The 18077-nt window shown below is 34.4% G+C and overlaps 1 protein-coding gene across 2 annotated transcripts; it reads left to right on the forward strand.

Moving 5' to 3' along the window:
- The first annotated feature begins 234 nt into the window (after positions 1–234).
- LOC129005676 (uncharacterized) lies at positions 235–16381 on the forward strand. Of its 2 annotated transcripts, none has more exons than XM_054434636.1 (4): positions 235–368; positions 4118–4241; positions 11029–11248; positions 13168–16381. In XM_054434636.1, the coding sequence occupies exons 2-4, from the start codon at positions 4174–4176 to the stop codon at positions 15253–15255; spliced, it is 2376 nt and encodes a 791-aa protein (XP_054290611.1). In that variant the 5' UTR covers positions 235–368; positions 4118–4173; the 3' UTR covers positions 15256–16381. The 2 variants fall into 2 exon arrangements, with proteins under 2 accessions (XP_054290611.1, XP_054290613.1); XM_054434638.1 differs by lacking the exon at positions 235–368 and adding an exon at positions 1823–1956.
- Positions 16382–18077: the final 1696 nt, after the last annotated feature.

The following is an 18077-nucleotide window of genomic DNA, read 5'->3' on the forward strand; positions in this document are numbered from 1 at the left end:
AGGACGCGAGACGAGACTACTGTGACTGTGAGTAGTGACACTGCACTGCACTGAGTTAGTTGAGTGGAGTGAGTACACTGACTACTACTGGTACTGGACTGACATTTGACACTTCTTGGACTGAATGGATGGATAGATTTTGTTTGAAGGGAAGGGAATGTAATGAACAGATCAACAGAAGAACAGAGGAATGGAATAATGACGAAATGTGAACGTTTTGTTGGTTAGGGTTAGGTTTGTTTGTTTGAGTTTGAACTTGAATACCTGTTCCTGTTGTTTGTAGATCAGTATGTTGACGATTAAAAATATATCTTACGATCATTGATTTAGTAACTATTGGTGATAATCAAATGCGTGTACTACATTTGGTATGTATGATTAGCAGAATGTGAGGGGTTTCATTACCGGTGTGTGCATCGCTTAAGGCCCCTATTACACGAGGTAGCCTGGCGACGTCGCCAGCAGTGTTTCCATCCGCAAGAAAAAAATATCCCTGGGCCAACGTCAAAAAATCCCTAGTTATCCCTAGTCCGTGTTCTAATAATCCCTCCAATTATCCCTCTTCATCAAATCTAGATAACTTATTATTTTTGCAGCAATACCAATGGATATCATGTATAGCCACCTAAAATATGGTAACTGGTGATATTATTCTTCAATATCCCATATTATTTATAAAGTGATACTATACAAAAAAATTTTTGCACCATTAAAACCACGGCCAACTTTAACCACTGAGCTATAATAATAATCTTTAACTCCAGGCAGGCCGCGGCCTGGTAGAATTGGCAACGTTGCAAGTACCGCAGTATTGTTTAGCGCCAGACGTCCCATAAGTTAACATGGAAATAAAACATAATATATAATCGAAAACCAAAACAATATAAATTGAAAATCTATTTCTGTACATTCAATGTGGAGTCAACATTTCCAAAGCCCAGTAACCAAGCTTTCGTATTCTTAAAAAATACATAAATATCATTAGCTTAGTGTTCTCCAAACAAACAGCTATACTTGAAAACGTTGCCATTTCGAAGGCTGCGGCCTCCGGCCTGGAATTAAAGGTAGCCGTGATTAAACTGTCTATGTGGTAAAAAACAAGATTAATTAACTAAAAAATGAAACAAATAGTTATTAATTTTAGAAACTAATAATTTTCATTTATAAGTATTTAAAATTGTTTCAAAAATATTCCTCAAGTGTCCAAATTTCAAACTTAATAGTCTTTTTCAGACATGGCCACCATGCCTTGGTGAAAAGGTTACACCAAGTTACTTACTAACCAAAAAAACAAAATCACCGGCAAACAAAATCAAAACGAAAACAAACATTCGACATTGACACAGGGCACAGGGCTACTAAAAAACAAAAATACAGTAATCTAGATCCTCCATTCCAATCTCTAGCCCTGTTCCATTCCACCGACCGACTCCAGTCCTCCGCTTGTTTCGTGCAGTGTTGGATGTTACTCTTCCTATTGTGTGTACCGACTTTGAAAAATTAGCCTTGCAAAATTAGCCAAAATAGGTCCTTAACGTTGTTGAAATACAGCCATAATGTATTATTTTATCAATACTTAAATTTTATAATGGTAAAGGCCTAAAATCCCTAGAAAATCTAAAAAATCCTTCAATTTCGCTGATTATCCCTAGTTATCCCTCAATCCCTTTTCAATCCCTCGAAGGCCCTAAATATCCCTAGAAAGGGATTTTTATCCCTCAAATGGAAACACTGGTCGCCAGCGGCAGTAGCTGGCGACGCACTGGCCACCAACCCTATAACCAGTTGAGTAGCCAGTTGAGTAGCCAGAATTTTACCGCCGTGGTGCCGTTGTTGTGAGTGCTTGTCTTGCACTTGTACTTGTTATGAGCGGTGTTTACAGTGAATAATGAGTGATTATAAGTATCTTCTCCTTCTGTTACTTCTGAAGAAAAGGAGGCAAAGGAAGAGAAAAATGTACGTTCATCCAATGCTTAGTGCAAGAGAATCAAAAGGGTTATATTACACCCTTTTTGATGAGCTCTGTGCGGACAATAAAAAATGTTTCAATTATTTTCGTATGTCACAATCCAGTTTCTTCGAGTCATAAAGGATGATATAAGTTAGACATTTTATCAACTGAAGTGAACAATTCACACACTCACAACACAACAGAACGCAACACAACAGTGTGCAAGTATCCCCGTGATATGAACTAACCGAGTGGCGACGTGATACTGGCGACCTAGTGTAATAAGCTCCATATGCTACAACGCAGCGTCGCCAATATGGGTAGCCAGTGGCTACCACAGTGGCGACGGGGCTCGGTAGCCAGTCGGTCGCCAAAGTGTGGCTGCGTCGCTGGCTACCCTCGTGTAATAACATCCATAAGAATCAATGCCCCATGACAAGCTGAGTAGCCAGTTTGGTCGCTGGCGACGTCGCCAGGCTACCTCGTGTAATAGGGGCCTAAGAGATAGATCAACAGAAACCATTAGGTTATGCTTAGGCCCGTTTTATCAATTAATTGCATCATCTCTTTTACTTAAAAGTGTCAGATCTAGGCTAGGCCATCAACACTTTTATTTGTACATGCCGCTAAAAAATGTATGTAGAAATGTCAACTAGAGTAACAAAATTAATTGTTGTTTACCAACATTAAGTAAGTCAGGCCTAGGCCTAGGCCACTCTTGATCTGCTACTTGCCAAGGTTTCCGGTTTATTGTCTGTGCCTCACAGCCCCATGAAATGACTAGTCTGGAACATGTTCTTAACACGTTTGCTGCGGCACATCAAGTAGCAGGCGTAGCCTCAGTGCGGCGCAGCCCGCAGCGTTGAACAAACCCGATTGCCGGGTGATTGGCTTTCATATTTTGGTATGACGAATATCAACCAAGAGTCGACGTAGTTTGCTAAACACCCACAGTACTTAGATGCCATTATTTAACAATAATACACACTTATAACTTATAGCACAAAATTACAGTTAACAAACGTAATGAGTGAGTCAAAATCCACCAGGTATAGTTTCGGAACGAGTAACGATAATTACAAACGAAGTGCTCCACAAAACTACCACTGTCATACACGAAGCACGGACAAAAATACTCCGACCTACATCGGAGTGCGGCGGCTGCACTCACTGAATAAGTTTGGCGGGTTCACACTACCGCCCGGGCGGTAACACACACGCAATGTGTTAATCAATTCGGCAAATCTTAGCCTACTAATAGGCCTATTATAAATGTGAAAGTTTGTTTATTTATTTGTTTGTTTGAAGTTCAATCACGGATATTACATCTACAATGCGATATCGTGTAATTTTTAGATGTCTACTTACAGTATTTTTCACGCTGAATCCAAAAATGCAATCATTTTTTGTCGGATAGATTCATAAGTGGCCGTAAAACGAAGGTTTAAATTACGAATCTATGCAGGGTGTCCACATTCGGGAAAGTCATGGAAAAAAATTCTGGTCATTGAAAGTCATGGAAATAGGCAAAAAGTCATGGAAATCCCCAATAAGTTAATGGATGGATTTGACAGGACTTAATGCTCTAGTCGGCCGCAACGCCGATTATTTAGCATATAAATTCACAACAATTAAATTTATTACAGCTTAGAACACAAATATTATTACAACTCAAATTGCAATAAGTTACAAATATTGTTATAATCCAACCAGAATGTAAAGGTACCTAGATTGACAGATAAGCCTATATCCGTCCATAGCCCAGGAAGGGTTGGAGAATTACTGATTCTAGGCTGTAAGAGGTGGAGGCTACTTTGCTGTGGTCGGTATTTTAGCCGATTGCTTTCTCTCATGATAGGTCTTACATGGTTACAAAAATTGTCTAAACTTACTTCAATAATTTGGGTTTTACAATACCTGACAGCAGTTTCAAGTATTTAGTCAATAGGCTATTTCAGTTCCCGGGCTAACTTACTGCAGTTGTTTTCACAATGGACTTTAGTTGTAACTAACTAAACTGTATGGCCTAAAGATGCAATGTGTGGAACTTTGGACCCTGAATGTATTTCAGACAAATTTTATTATTAAAACAATCCTTGCCTATCTTTGCAGTACATTACCTTGAACCTAATCTTATTTACCTTATCATCTGTTGTAAATTTTCAGTTAATTCGCCTCTCAAATTATACGTTAATTAATTGAATGTTCAAAACCCTGTCAAGATGAAGTGTTCAATATCAGGATGTCCAAATATCTATGACAAAAAGAACAGCACTGTTTCTTTTCACAAGTAAGTATAAAAATATAAAATTTAGCAGTTTTGCAAGATAGCTACTTTTTATATCAAATAGGCTACAAGTTAAGCTTACCTATCTTAATTTTGGAAACAAATTTATGAGTCATAAACACAATTGAAAATGGTAAAAGTAAAACATTTAAAATCTAGGTAAGTACAAATTTCTCAAAAACTCTGGCTTTAAAATGGTTTAAAAAATTCCCTGCACCAAACTGTTGGTTAAATCAGGGACCATTTTAGCGTTGTGCCGCCTCTAGGCTGCATGAACCCTAACTGGTGTGATCTTGTGGAGAGTTCAGATATGCAGGTAAACATCAGACAATTCAGAATGCAGAAATTTATACATTAATAAATGAGAATAAGAGTGATGAGTAAGGTAATATAATTTGTTTATTTGGAAAGACAGCTAAATTCCAGAGCATAACACAAGCAGGGCCAGTTTAAAACATGTAAGGACGTAACAAGGAGACTCCACGCTCATATAAAATGGCCAAGAGGTTAAGATCATAAAATATTATAATCCCGGGATCAATCCCGAGATCGGCTTGGACAAATCCCGAAATCCTGGGATTGGAACCTCTACACGCAAACCCCTATATACAAGTGGAAACTCAAGCTTAAACAGTCATTGAATGGTACACTCTCCCTATATAAACAGTTGTTACTGTTCTGTTAAACTATTTAGTCATTTGGAAAAAGATAGATGCATGAGATATAACTCCACAAAAAAATAAGAATTTTTATTTTAAAGTAGGCTTACTTACTGAAACTATTTTACATTTTAGACGAGTCAAAATAAGAAAATTTATTGCACAACCTTAAAAAAATTGCTACAAACTGTTTTGTATCGTTAATTTAATCTAATTGGTATATTAAAAAACATAGTAAAAGTCTAGGGAAATCGGAATCCCGGAAGTGGGTTATTTTCAAGATGGCGCCTAAATTAGCCAGAATGTACAGATTTTAAAAGTTATTATTGTATAAAAGGCACATTTCTTATCAGATTGTTTTACAATTTGGTTTAAATGTAAGAAAACAAATAATTTAGTATATTGAAGCATCATTACTAGTGGTAAGGTTGCGTTTAGCCTAATGGTTACGGAAAAAAATTAAAAAAGTTTAAAATTAAATTCCCATGTTATTCTTATGGAGAATAAGTCAACTGTTGTAGTTTGCTTGTTTATGAACATATTTTGATCAAATTTGGAAAATACATTCATTTGTTACTAAACTACAGTATTAACATTTTACAGCAAAAAAAACACACTTTTACCCTCCCTGTTGCAGCAAACCTAAGTAGGTACTTGTTAAATTAATTATATTTAAATAGGGAATAAATGTGATGTTTTTAAGGAGACATTTTAGTGTAAATGCAATCAGGCAAATGGAAATTCGCTTAGTCTGCAGGTTTGCTGCGGCGGGGGTATTTAAATGTGTACTAGTGAACCTGTGCGGCTCAATGCCCCGCAAAATAACATATGAATTTAGAAAACAAATTCAGCGTGTTATATATTGACTCGACGTCGAAAATTAAATACAGTACGGTAATAATAAAGCCTTAAAGCGAAGCAGTCCAGCCATTTTCTAGCTGAATGTGTATTATATTTAGTAAATTAAAAAGTGTTGAAGTTCAATTATGTTATAGGGTAGTTATTTTTTAAAGATTTTTAAAAACAGATTCAACAAACAATTTGATCATATCAAACCAATAGGCCTGTGTAGCATATTTTGAGGGTCATAAAATGCTGCTTGAAGAAAACACTTTAAAAAATTAACACTACAAAACAAATTTTTTTCACAAAACCACTTCTATTAATACTACGATTTTAAGTTACCTTCAGGAATATTACCCTGGTCAGAATTTTCCGTAATGAATATGCGTATCCTATTAAAAGATGTTGCCTTACTTAAAACAACATATAATATAGTTGCTCATGCACTGAAATTGGTCTGGGTAAGAACAGTGCTGTTTGTTTCAGACGGGCAAATTTGTATCCTCGAAATCAAAATATGTCCCCACTCACTTGTTCCAGTTAGGACTTTTCATTCTATTAAGTTGTTGACCGTTCTGATCACATGAAGCCTTGTCCCATTAATGAGGCCCTTTTTGATGTATTAATATTCCTCGTCAATAAAACCACTGCCCCCTTTTATTAGTCTAATCTGTGTCTTGGCAATCTACTGACCTTTATTTTTTATTTAAAAACTCAGTTGGATTTTCTAGATGGGTGTCTCCGCCTTCGTCTGTTTTCGAGGACCCGCTCTTCTTTCCCTTGGTATACTGACAATAAATTGTCAAGTCCGTGTAGTAATTCATTAATACTGTTAGTTTATAAAGAAAATTAGATGTGTACGTAATCTTAAAGGAAGGGATAACATTGGCTCAAACTGCGCGGAATGGTAGTGAAGTTGACCACTCCAGTCATCATCATGTTAGTGAACAAACCACAAAATCTCACAATCTGTCTGACATTATAAAAAAATGTTTCTCACGTTTTGAGAGCATATATTATCTAAACAAACAGAACACATTAATACTGTACTTAATCTTCTTACCATCGTTATTGCCCGCATAAAATTAATATTCTCCTTATAGTAGCATTAAAGTTACTTGGTGCTATCATAACTGCAAACTCAAAATACACCCACAAGTAAAAAAGAATCAAGTTATTGGTTAACAAAAATTATGTTTGTGTAACAATATTATTCACATGAAGTAGATGATTTGTTTGATTTGTTGATCAGCTGTTTAGTTTCAAATGAATTAATATTGTCAAAGATTTGTGGTTTTAAATACATAAATTATTATATTAAAGTTTTCTAAATCATGGTAACTTATTCTCAACTGAATTTTACCATTCCCAGCATTAAAATAAAGTAGTAACATCCATTATGAGTAAACTTTAAGGTACACAATCCTTGATTGAAATGTAATATACATTAACAGTCGTAATACTCAGCAATTATTATGTAGTAGACTTTGACTATTTTCAAGAAACAAACATATGTTTCTGTAAATAAAAATTATCTCCCATGTTATCCTTATGGAGAAATACGAATCTTTAAAGGGCCCCAGGGCCTCACTCTCTAATTATTTCCCTAAAAAGAAAGTTTCCTGCACAACTTCAAGTTACGCTCTTTCCAATGACACCAAAAACATGTCAATCGGTTCAGTAGTTTCGGAGGAGTAATTGTCACAAAAAACCTGCTTGCGTATTAAATAAGTATAGATTATTGATTTAAATTAGTTTTTAATCCATTAGAGTACAATTTTAGTGAATAATTATTATTCATGTATTTCTTCGTTCTTTCGTATCAAAAACTGAATAGGCCTGGTGCTCTTATGCAATTTTCTGTATATTATGGCTGATAAAAATTTTCAGTCAGCTTGCCTTATTTTTACAAACAACTAATCGTTAAATAAGAAGTGGTTGAAATCAGACAAAAAGGTGCGTCGAAATGTCCACCGAATGGTGGAATAAACGCGGCTAGTGTTCGAAGAGGGGACACCATAGTAGAGGTCCCTGGAAATAAGGTGCATACAAGTTGTCGCAAGATATACATTAAAAAAAGATATATAACTACACTTAAGCGAAAACCTGAAGGTTAAAGTAAAAAGCAATAATTGAAGCAGCAGCAATATTCATAAAAAGTGGCATTAAGAGAAAGGTACAATCATATACAATAATATAGAGAAAACCCCCACCACAGATGACATTAATGTTCAGTCGGCTTTAAATTACATACCTGAATCATTTAGAATTTTATCATAAACAACGTTTGTTGGAAAAGACAACCATCAAAAGGTTGCTGGCATCGGTCAGTCGATTAAACAGGAAGTCCGCAAACGAGCGCTAGTTGATCCTTTACAATTATCCCTTTCTGTACAAATGCATAATTTATTTAAGACCAGATTTCTAAATAGACACTTTAAATAAGTTGGAGTTCTGCTCGTCGTATAGTGAAGTGCAAAGATTTGGAAATAAATGCTACTAATGTACTAATGCCCCAAACATGGGAATAGCACTGAAATAAAATATACAGCTTTGTTATTAGCAGCAAACAATGTTGACCGCAATATCTCAACTCTCGATGTAAAAGTAACATTTTATGGAATGGAAATGATAGCTGCCATGACACCAGGCAAGGCCACACTAGTGTAGCCTTGCACCAGGACAGAAGACAGTTAATATAGCAAGGCGTCAATCAGCTGAGTTGAATATTGCTGTATTATCGAAAGTGCCGATATTTGTTTAATCTTCAGAAAACAATAATAGGCATATTCATAAAACATAAGTTTTACAGAGTCCCTAATTTTGCCTGAATGTAACTAGAAGATTGATATTTTGTGGGAACTGTCGTTCAAATCGGCTACCCTAGGATGGCATGGTTTGATGCACACTATTTATAAAGGAAATGGATACCCAGGAAAATCGTCCGTCAGGTATTTGTCAATGATAGATATGTACTCTGCAGACAAATGATGTATTCTTTCCACAGTGAAATTCCCATGTGTGTCCCAGAAAATGTCAAAAGGGGACCTTACCTTACAATCATGTACCAAAGTATTTACCACTCCGAACCAGACCACAGAGCTCATTTGATGACCTTGGTTGTAAGGCCAAGTCCATTTTATATATGTAGTAGTATAGATAGTACTAAGTACATGTAATGGTTTCATAGGAAAATTGCGATACAATATATTCAGCAAAAAGGTCGTTACCACTTCTTAATTCGTAAAGCCGTAATCACCTCCACCGACTGAATGTGCCTAAAAACTGCATTGTCGCAGAGGGTATTACCCGATTCTGGTATGGATGGGAAAGGAAAATGAGGTTTATTCTATAAAGTGGGACTGGAAGATCCAGAACAACCGATTCTACCCAATAATTACAACAAAGAGTGCTGCGCTAGAGAGTCTCCTGAAGGTCATTCATTGTAACTGTTCTACCAATTGTAAAACCTTAAGATGTTCCTGTAGAAAGTATTGCCTTCCTTGCACAACAGCCTGTGGTCAATGCCAATATGAAGAGCGTGACAATGTGCAGAACAATTCATGTTCGATAGAGTTAGATGAAGACGAAGACGGTTGAACAAGTTTTAACAGAGCAGCCCATTTACTATATCAACATTGTAATGAATTGTATATTTGTTAGAATATTTATGCTAATAAAGTTTAAATGTCTTCTTGCACATTGTGTACATCATTTTTTGGTGTAAAATAGTTAATATTTAGATTGAAAATCAAAGATATGTGTTAACAAATATTCAAGATACCTTGATTTACTTATTTTTACAGGAATCTTCGACGCCATCTTGGAAATTACCCTTTCCGGAGGCCCGATTTTCCTAGACTTTTATATTTTCATTGACAGGTATCTATTAAAGTAAGATTCGGCAAAAAATCATTTGTAGCAATTTTTTTGGGGTGTTTGCATAACTTTACTCGACTATTTGTAATCTATACTTATTTAATACGCAAGCAGGATTTTTGTGACAATTACTCCTCTGAAACTACTGAACCGATTGACACGTTTTTGGTGTCATTGAAAAACGCGTAACGTGAAGTTGTGCAGGAAACTTTCTTTTTAGATAAATAATTAGAGAGTGAGGCCCTGGGGCCCTTTAAAGTTTTGTATTTCTCCATAAGATAAACATGGGAAACGAACATTGTTTTGAAACTCCAGCTGTTGTTAGAAATTAAATATTAATTGGTCTCCATGGAAGCATGAGAAAATTCACAATATACATTTACTTTGACATTTAAAAGTAAACAACCAGAACTGTCAAATGCCTATTTCGCAATTTCAGACAGCTGATCCAAAAAAAATAAAACAAATATGTGGTAGGTTTATTTAATCTTAAACTTGAGGATAGATTATTTATTATGAATCTATTTCGATTATTATGAAACCGATTTTTCCCGTTGCGAAGCAAAAATTAAAAGTGAGAAGAAGAACATGTTAATTGTAAACAGTAATGTGTAAATAATTATCTATGTTGTATTAAAAATGTGTATAGTTTTGGATGATGGTTTGTGTTTAATGATATAAGTTATTAATTATTGAATTTTTATTTTAAGAATTTGGCATATGAGTATGCCTATGATAAATAACACAATTTTAGAGCTCTGCCAGGTTTTGCCTAACTCTGTTCTGTAGAGTTTAAAGTAGCCTACACCTTATTGTCTACAAATTGGCTAAATAACTTAGGTACGGTACATTATAAAAGCTGACAGCTTTTTTATGTTGACTTAAATTGTAAGCTTACCTTTTCCCGTCCATGAGCAGTTTGATAGTTAAAAAATAACCCTTTAAACTGGAATAGGACTGGTATGTAAATTGTGAGTATTTCCATCAGTTAATAATCTTTTATTCGACTCTTTTAAAATCATCGGAAATTATGGCTGTTATTATTAGTTTTTAAACAAGTCATTTGTTTATAAATAACTCCTGTACTTCTTTGCAATTGCTCGATTTCGAGCAACATGTACACTAGTGTACTCTAAATATGCTCATCGACAAAAGGCACTTATTGTAATAATACACAAACTGTCACAAGATAAATACATAGTTTGAATAACGGTTATGGTAATGTTTTTTAAATCGGACTATTTTCTTTATCTTAACTCATTGATAAAAGATAACTATACAATACACACCTGACTAAATCGGCTCCACCTGATTATTTTTTACCATTTCTTAAAAACAGCGAAATTTACTGCAGTGTGACCAAAAAGTATTTATTTACTTTGTGATGTTAATCCTTTAACATTTTCTAGGTTTCCCAACAATCCCGAAATACTGACAGTTTGGGTGGCAGCGACTGGGACACTAGATTTCATTCCAACCCATGGTTCCAAAGTCTGCAGTGATCATTTTGCGGAAAAGGCATATAAAAATGAAGGCAACAGACGCTTCCTGACGCCTCGCGCTGTTCCAACAAAGTCGTTGTCGGAAGAAGCTGCAACCCTCGTCAAAAATCAACTAACTGCAATGGGTGTAAGTAGCTTAGTGAAATGTTTGTAGTGATGTGGGCCGGGTAAATACCCAGTGGGTAGGCAAATATAAATTGGGTATTTACCTGGGTATTTACCCCAGGTAAATACCCAAAAACTGGGTATTTATTTAATTTTTATTAAAGTTAGAGAAGATTGAGATGTTTTTTTTTGCAATTATTACCCTTTAAGGATAGTAAAATGATGATTAAATGCGTCAAACAAAATTTCATATGGTCACTACTAGCATTTTACTTCTGGGTATAATCGCCATAAATACCCAGGTCTGAGCATGAAGCTTAATCGGCATAAATATCCTGGTCGCATGGTTGCACTGGTCCTGACTACTTATGATTTTATAATTTCTATGATAGATAGATGAATTCATTTTATTGAAAGTGAAGAAAAAGAATTTGTAAAGTAGGCTAATAATTATTATTTAGAAAAAAAGGAAAATTTAACCTTGTAGTGGCCTATGTGTAAACAACTTAAGAAAATAATTAAAATTCAATGCCGTAGGATGGCAGGATTTAATAATATTTTCTATTTTTTTATTTTGTTCTAGATCTTTTGTTGGTATCAATGGTGTCAAAATAAAAAAAACTAATTTCATAAACTTGTGATACAAAACATTTGAATCTATAGCACAATAAATCTTTCAACAATTCCTGGATATTTATAAATTCAAATAATTTTGTTTATGTTACCTATTTAATTGGTTATAAATATATAAAATGATAAAAATTGAAAGCCTTTTTTAATATACTGTAGCCTACTATTTTTTAGTAAGTTAAATTTAACTGATGTTACTCGATTTAAGATACGAAACCCCATTCTCAATTAAAAACTGTATGTATTATTAAAAAAAAAATTGCTAAATCATTAAAAGGTACTAGCAAAGCTCAAAAGTTACTGTAAAAGGTGTTAAAGACTATCCTAATTTATCATGTAATGATAACTATAACATATTTAGGGGTAAATATAAATGAATTTCAATCGATTTCATAAATACCCAAAATACCCGGGTATTTATGGATTTTGGGTATTTACCCGGGTAAATACCCAGGGTATTTACCCCGAGTTTTAAATACCCGGGTATTTTACATCACTAAATGTTTGGAATAAAAGCTGTTTTAACATGGACATATGTTGGTTTATATTGTTAAAAAGGGGGCTTGTGTGTTTTGTAGACTAAAGGTATAGAATAATGAGATGTTTTGTTTGATTTGGGTAATGTAGGCCTAGTAAGCCTGCAGAACAAAGTGATTGTTAAAGATGATGCTTAGATATTTTAAACTACAACTTTATAGTGGCTAAAACGTGTCTAGATGATTAATGTGACAGTTATCAAAAAAGTAGCCTATGGATGTGAAATCCATTTTCATGAACAGTTTTGTCTATTGTCAATAATCTGACCTTGGTTGGAAATCATTAAAAACTTATACTGGAAAATATATGTAGCCTAATCCAGTTTATTTGAGCGTGTAAAACTGGACCCATCTGTTCTTATATTTGGGCTTTTAATATCGTCCTGATTAATAAACCAGCTGATCTTAATTGGTAACAGATGTATCACTTCAACCATTAACACTCACCCTTGCCACTGTGGGGGGACTAAACACAGAATTAACATACATGCTTTCGTCATCCGCTTATAAAACGCTCATTGCTATAAAACAGCAATTTTATTATTTATTATTATTATTATTGCTCCATGAAACCAGGAACTTTAAATTGGCTGTCTCAAATTCAGTAATTGTAACTTTAAATCAATAATTTAAATTGTCTCTTGCCTTTTTCTAAGTCGGACCTACCTGCTGCCCGTTTAAGCTGGATTATAGGCTAAAGGTTTTACTGTACTAGATAATGTTTAGTCTCAGTAATTTGACATTTTCTTGTTTACAACTATTTCTTCTTTTCTAGAAATACAAACAAGACAACAATACTATGGCTTGTATTCTCGGTAACGACACTACTATAAAGCAAGTATCAATCACTAGAGATCCTACAGATCTTACGACTCCACAGCAAGAAAAAGTACAAGCCCCAGCAAGCATCAAGGTAGTGGATATGAAGAATCTGTTGGAACCACAACCTGAACCTACTGCTCTAGTAGCAAATCAAGTATGCTCAACGGAACCAAAGACTGCAGCTGCGGCCAACCCTATGAAGTCTCACGCAAATAAATCGTCCACAAATTCTGTGAAGTCTCACGTGAATATATCCTCCAGAAATCCTGCAAAGTCTCCTGTAAATAAATCCTCCATCAACCCTGTGAAGTCTCTCGTAAATAAATCCTCCATCACCATCAACCCTGTGGACTCTCAGGTGCAGAAATGCCCCATCAAGAAAACTTCCGAATGTAAATACCCGATCAATCATCTGAAGCCTACAACTGCATCACTCGTATCACAAACAGGAGTTTCGACTAGCCTAGTTCTGAGTTGTTTGAAGGTGATTTTGCCAGGAAAGTTTGACTTTTCACGTATGATACCTAATGAAAAAGTAGTCTCTTTGGTCATCCGTTACATGAAACTGAACGAACATAGTGAGGACATATATAATGTTGTCAAGGATCACCTCAACATTATAATAGAAGGGGCAAAAACAATAGACAAAAAAAGTGTCGACTTTGCAAATCATCCTTACACAAACATAAGCGACAGAGATTTGAAAGAAGCTTTGAATGTGATTTTGCCGATAAAATTCTCAATGGTAGACATAACTGATGAATTGTTGGCTTTAATATGCATAAACTTGGATCTTGACATTCACAGTGACGCGTATTACATATTGATTGGGAAAATTCGTAAGTTTACTAGTGAAGGTCAGATGTTCAGCGAAATACTTAACCTTGGAGATCAAGTCGATAAGTCACTGGAAATTGAGAAAAGTGTAGAAGAAAGCAATCATACATCTATTGGTCAGGAAGAGAAAGCAAGTCCTGAACCGCCGCAAGATGAAAATCCAGATATAAAACCAGAATTTGAGAACAAAGAACGTATGATTAATGATGCGATTCCCCCGTGTGAAAGTAATATAGAAGATAATGATGTGAAACTCCCTGTCAATAGTCAGCAAGATGGAGAATATAATGATGTGAAACACCCTGTCAATGGTCAGCAAACGCCTGACAATCATTTATCTACGAGCAGTGAAGATACTGACTTGTCATATTCTGAGAGTAGATCCCGTGTTGACAAGGATTGGGATCCAAAATCTAATACAGAAAATATTAGAAAAAATCCAATTAATCCAGATCATTCCAACCTCATTAACATAGTTAATTTTCTACATGCCAACCATCGCTCAGCAAGACAGATTTTTGCGAATACAATGCTCATGTTCAAATTGTGTAGATATCTTGACAAGAGACCTCATGACAGGAACATGAAGGAATTGGAGACAAAATTGAAATACATCATAGATAACAATATAACGAGAAAAAACTTACACCAATTCGTTCCGATCAAGAAAAAATTCAAGCCAAAAATTAAGAAAAATGCAATTCCAAAGATAAATCAAGAAAAGCTAAAAATGAAACCAATTGTGGTTTTAAATGACGTTTTTCACTTTACCCAAGAGGAAATCTTCTTGAATAAAGAAAAAGAGAAACAATGTCATAAGGAAGTTAGATATTCACAAAAACCAAGAGTGTTTAATATAACCTATTCTACTGAACTAGTGATGAAGAAAACAGACGAAAGTTACAAACAGTTTAGGAAAATAACTTCTAAGAATGTTGGAAATAAATTAGTGTTTTACAAGACATTTGCTAAGCTCGCTCCTGGTACAATAGTTTATGCCAAGAATTATAGACTACCAAGGGTGGGGTGGGTGAAAGGATACATCAGTAAGCAAGTTGGCCCGTTGAAGTATAAAGTTCAGCTAGATGACGACTATGTTTGGATTTGTACTTGCGACCAACTCAGACCACTAATGAACCAATTTGTAAATCATGAAAAACGCAGAGGTAGATCTGTTAAACCCAAACAGCTGATGGATTTGTAATATTGATTTGGATGTATTTGATTCTGTTTCCATTCAATGAAAATGAACTCAAACATGGACTCATACATTTTTTACTGCTACAGTATTTTTTTAGTGCAAAAAGTTATAGTAAAGTAGATATAAAAATTAATACACCATTCTCTATTAAATATTTATTTGTATTGACTTATTTTGATATACAAGTACTTTGCTAAAAGTGAAGGATAAGAGTACACTTTATAGTTTATGTGAATCATTAAAAAATATACTTAATGTTTGAGTATTAAGTACTGTACATGGTTATTGCTATGAAATAGGTTGGAGGATGGTAAAAAAACTAAAGTTTTCCTTTCAAATCTTTATAATTCTCATTAGATCTCAATAAATTGTGCATAGATGTCTTCAAAAACTTTACCAGGAGCTAATTTTGTATATTTCTTTCACTTTTACAATAGAACTCTTTTACTTTAGACTAGTAATTGTTAATTTAGCTTTGATATATCATGTTAATCTGTTTGAACTAAATACCTAACCATTTATTAATATTTCATATGGTTTTAGTACTTCAAGCTGAAAAATCTAAGATCTCAGTTAACCTTGTTATTTGATGAAGCTGTTGGATTTTGATATACCGTAAATACATTTTATACAGTACAGTAGAGAGTCGAAAATCCGAACTGCTCCTGGGGGTTTTAAAATATTGAATTAGCACAGAGGCAACAGATGTTGTACAATTTCGCGGGCCAAACAATCGGCGCCTGGCAGGAAAATGAGTGAACGCGCCGAGCAAGTCTGTGTTTTCTTCGTTTCCAATGTATAAGCTCTACATATATATATTTTTTTCAAGAAATGAATTACAGTTATATAACGAAAATACCTAAGTACAAAAATCATTATTTTTATTTCATTCACTGTATCCTAGAACTGTATTTTTAATACTGTAGGCCTAATTTTGTGTCTGTTAGGCATTTTTAGGCTATGTTCGAAAATTCGAACAAATCGGTAATCTGAACCTCCTACGGTCCCCAATTGGTTCGGATTTTTGACTCTCTACTGTACTTTGGATAAATATTATGTTTAAAATTTTACTGATGTAAATAATGTGTTTTTAGTTTAATTTCAATAAAGTGTGCACATGTGTTTTGTATTCTGTTGATTTTTCCGTTTCAAGTATCACAAACTGGCACATTCTCCTTTTTTCTGTGTCCATAACCCAGATAAAGTAGTTTTCATTATGGCATCAAAGGTTTTTGTTGACCCCTAGCAAAGTATAAGTAATAGAATGTAGTAACAATTTGCATTCATAAATCTTTTTTGTTTTGAACAATACCTGTGCCAAAATGTTTATCCAGTTAGACCAAATATGGTGCAAACCTAACTTTAACAAGCTTCTATCATAGATAAAGTAATAGTACCTGGGGTTGCTCGGAAAACTTTATCACTACACTCTAAGAGTATTCTTTGGTCAATGTAAATCTATCCCAAAAATATTAATTTGCGGTCTATTTTTTCTTGACAGATGTCAATAATAGGAGAATGTAATAGGTCTCATGGTAAGACCTAAGCCCGGGACCGATTTACTTTTTCATTTTGATGTCCCCAGAGGCCAAAAACACCATTCGTTCAAATTTTTATATATCTATATATAGAGATATATATATATATATATATATGTGTCCATCCGCACGATAACTTGAGTAATTTTTGTCCGATTTTGATAAAATTTGGTTTGAAGGTGTAAGGCGGGATAAACTTGAATGAGTTCGCGAACCAGCATGATCGGACTATGGGAACGGGGGTTTATGGGGTAAAAATAGGTTTTTCCCGGTTTTGACCCTAAAAACACAAAATTTCACAATTTCTTTTTAAACCATTTTGTAGAGCTTAAAAAAACAAATAATTTAGTATATTGAAGCGTTATTATGCGCCTAATTGTTACGGAGAAAATTCAAAAAAATTGTAATTTTAAAATTCCCATGTTATTCTTATGGAGAATAAGTCAACTGTTGTAGTCTACTTGTTTATGAACATATTTTGATTGATATTGGATAATACTTTTCATTTTTACTAAACTATTATCATTTTATAACAAAAATCATTTTTACCCTCCCTGTTGCAGCAAACCTAAGTACTCGTTAAACTAATTCTATTTAAATAGGAAATAAATGTGCTATTTTTATGAAGGCATTTTAGTGTAAATCCAATCAGTTTAATGGAAATTCGCTTAGTCTGCAGGTTTGCTGCGGCGGGGGTACCTATGCTACTTCCCTATAGGGAAATTCGCTAAAAAAAAAACAATGGTATATAAACTGACCACGTAAACTGATAATAAACTGATGATAAACTGATCATGTATATTAGGTTGTATTATGCCTATGTACTATGTATATAAGTTTTGAAACGGAGTAGAATAAGGCACGTAACTTTATTTTTCTGAAATAGATAGCTAAATTATCCAGTGCAATCATCGCATACTGCTAAATTGCAACACTCAAACTTAGTTAGGTAAGCTAGTGGTAGGTTACAATTAATTATTAAATCCCTGAATAAACATTAATAAAGCTGAGGATAATATAAGAATAGTTTATGGCACTAGATACTACAGCTGGGTGGTCACTTGTCCTGCTAGTGACTCTTCAAGAGCTTGCAATATTAAACTGTTTAAACCCTCCAGTGGCTGGAGGCACCAGCTCATAGCGGTGAATAAACCAGCTGTGTGACAGGGGGTTTAGCGGGACTCTGCAGCATCTCCCATTAAAACATCCTTTTTACCGATTCTCTAGTTTTTTAATTTTTTTTTTGTATTTTATCGGATTCTCTAATCCCATTGGATCATATAGATA

The sequence above is a fragment of the Macrosteles quadrilineatus genome, unplaced genomic scaffold, assembly GCF_028750875.1.
Source record: "Macrosteles quadrilineatus isolate MER2022 unplaced genomic scaffold, UCM_ALF_1.0 Scaffold_30__1_contigs__length_1495292, whole genome shotgun sequence".
In the NCBI taxonomy this organism is placed as follows: domain Eukaryota; kingdom Metazoa; phylum Arthropoda; class Insecta; order Hemiptera; family Cicadellidae; genus Macrosteles; species Macrosteles quadrilineatus.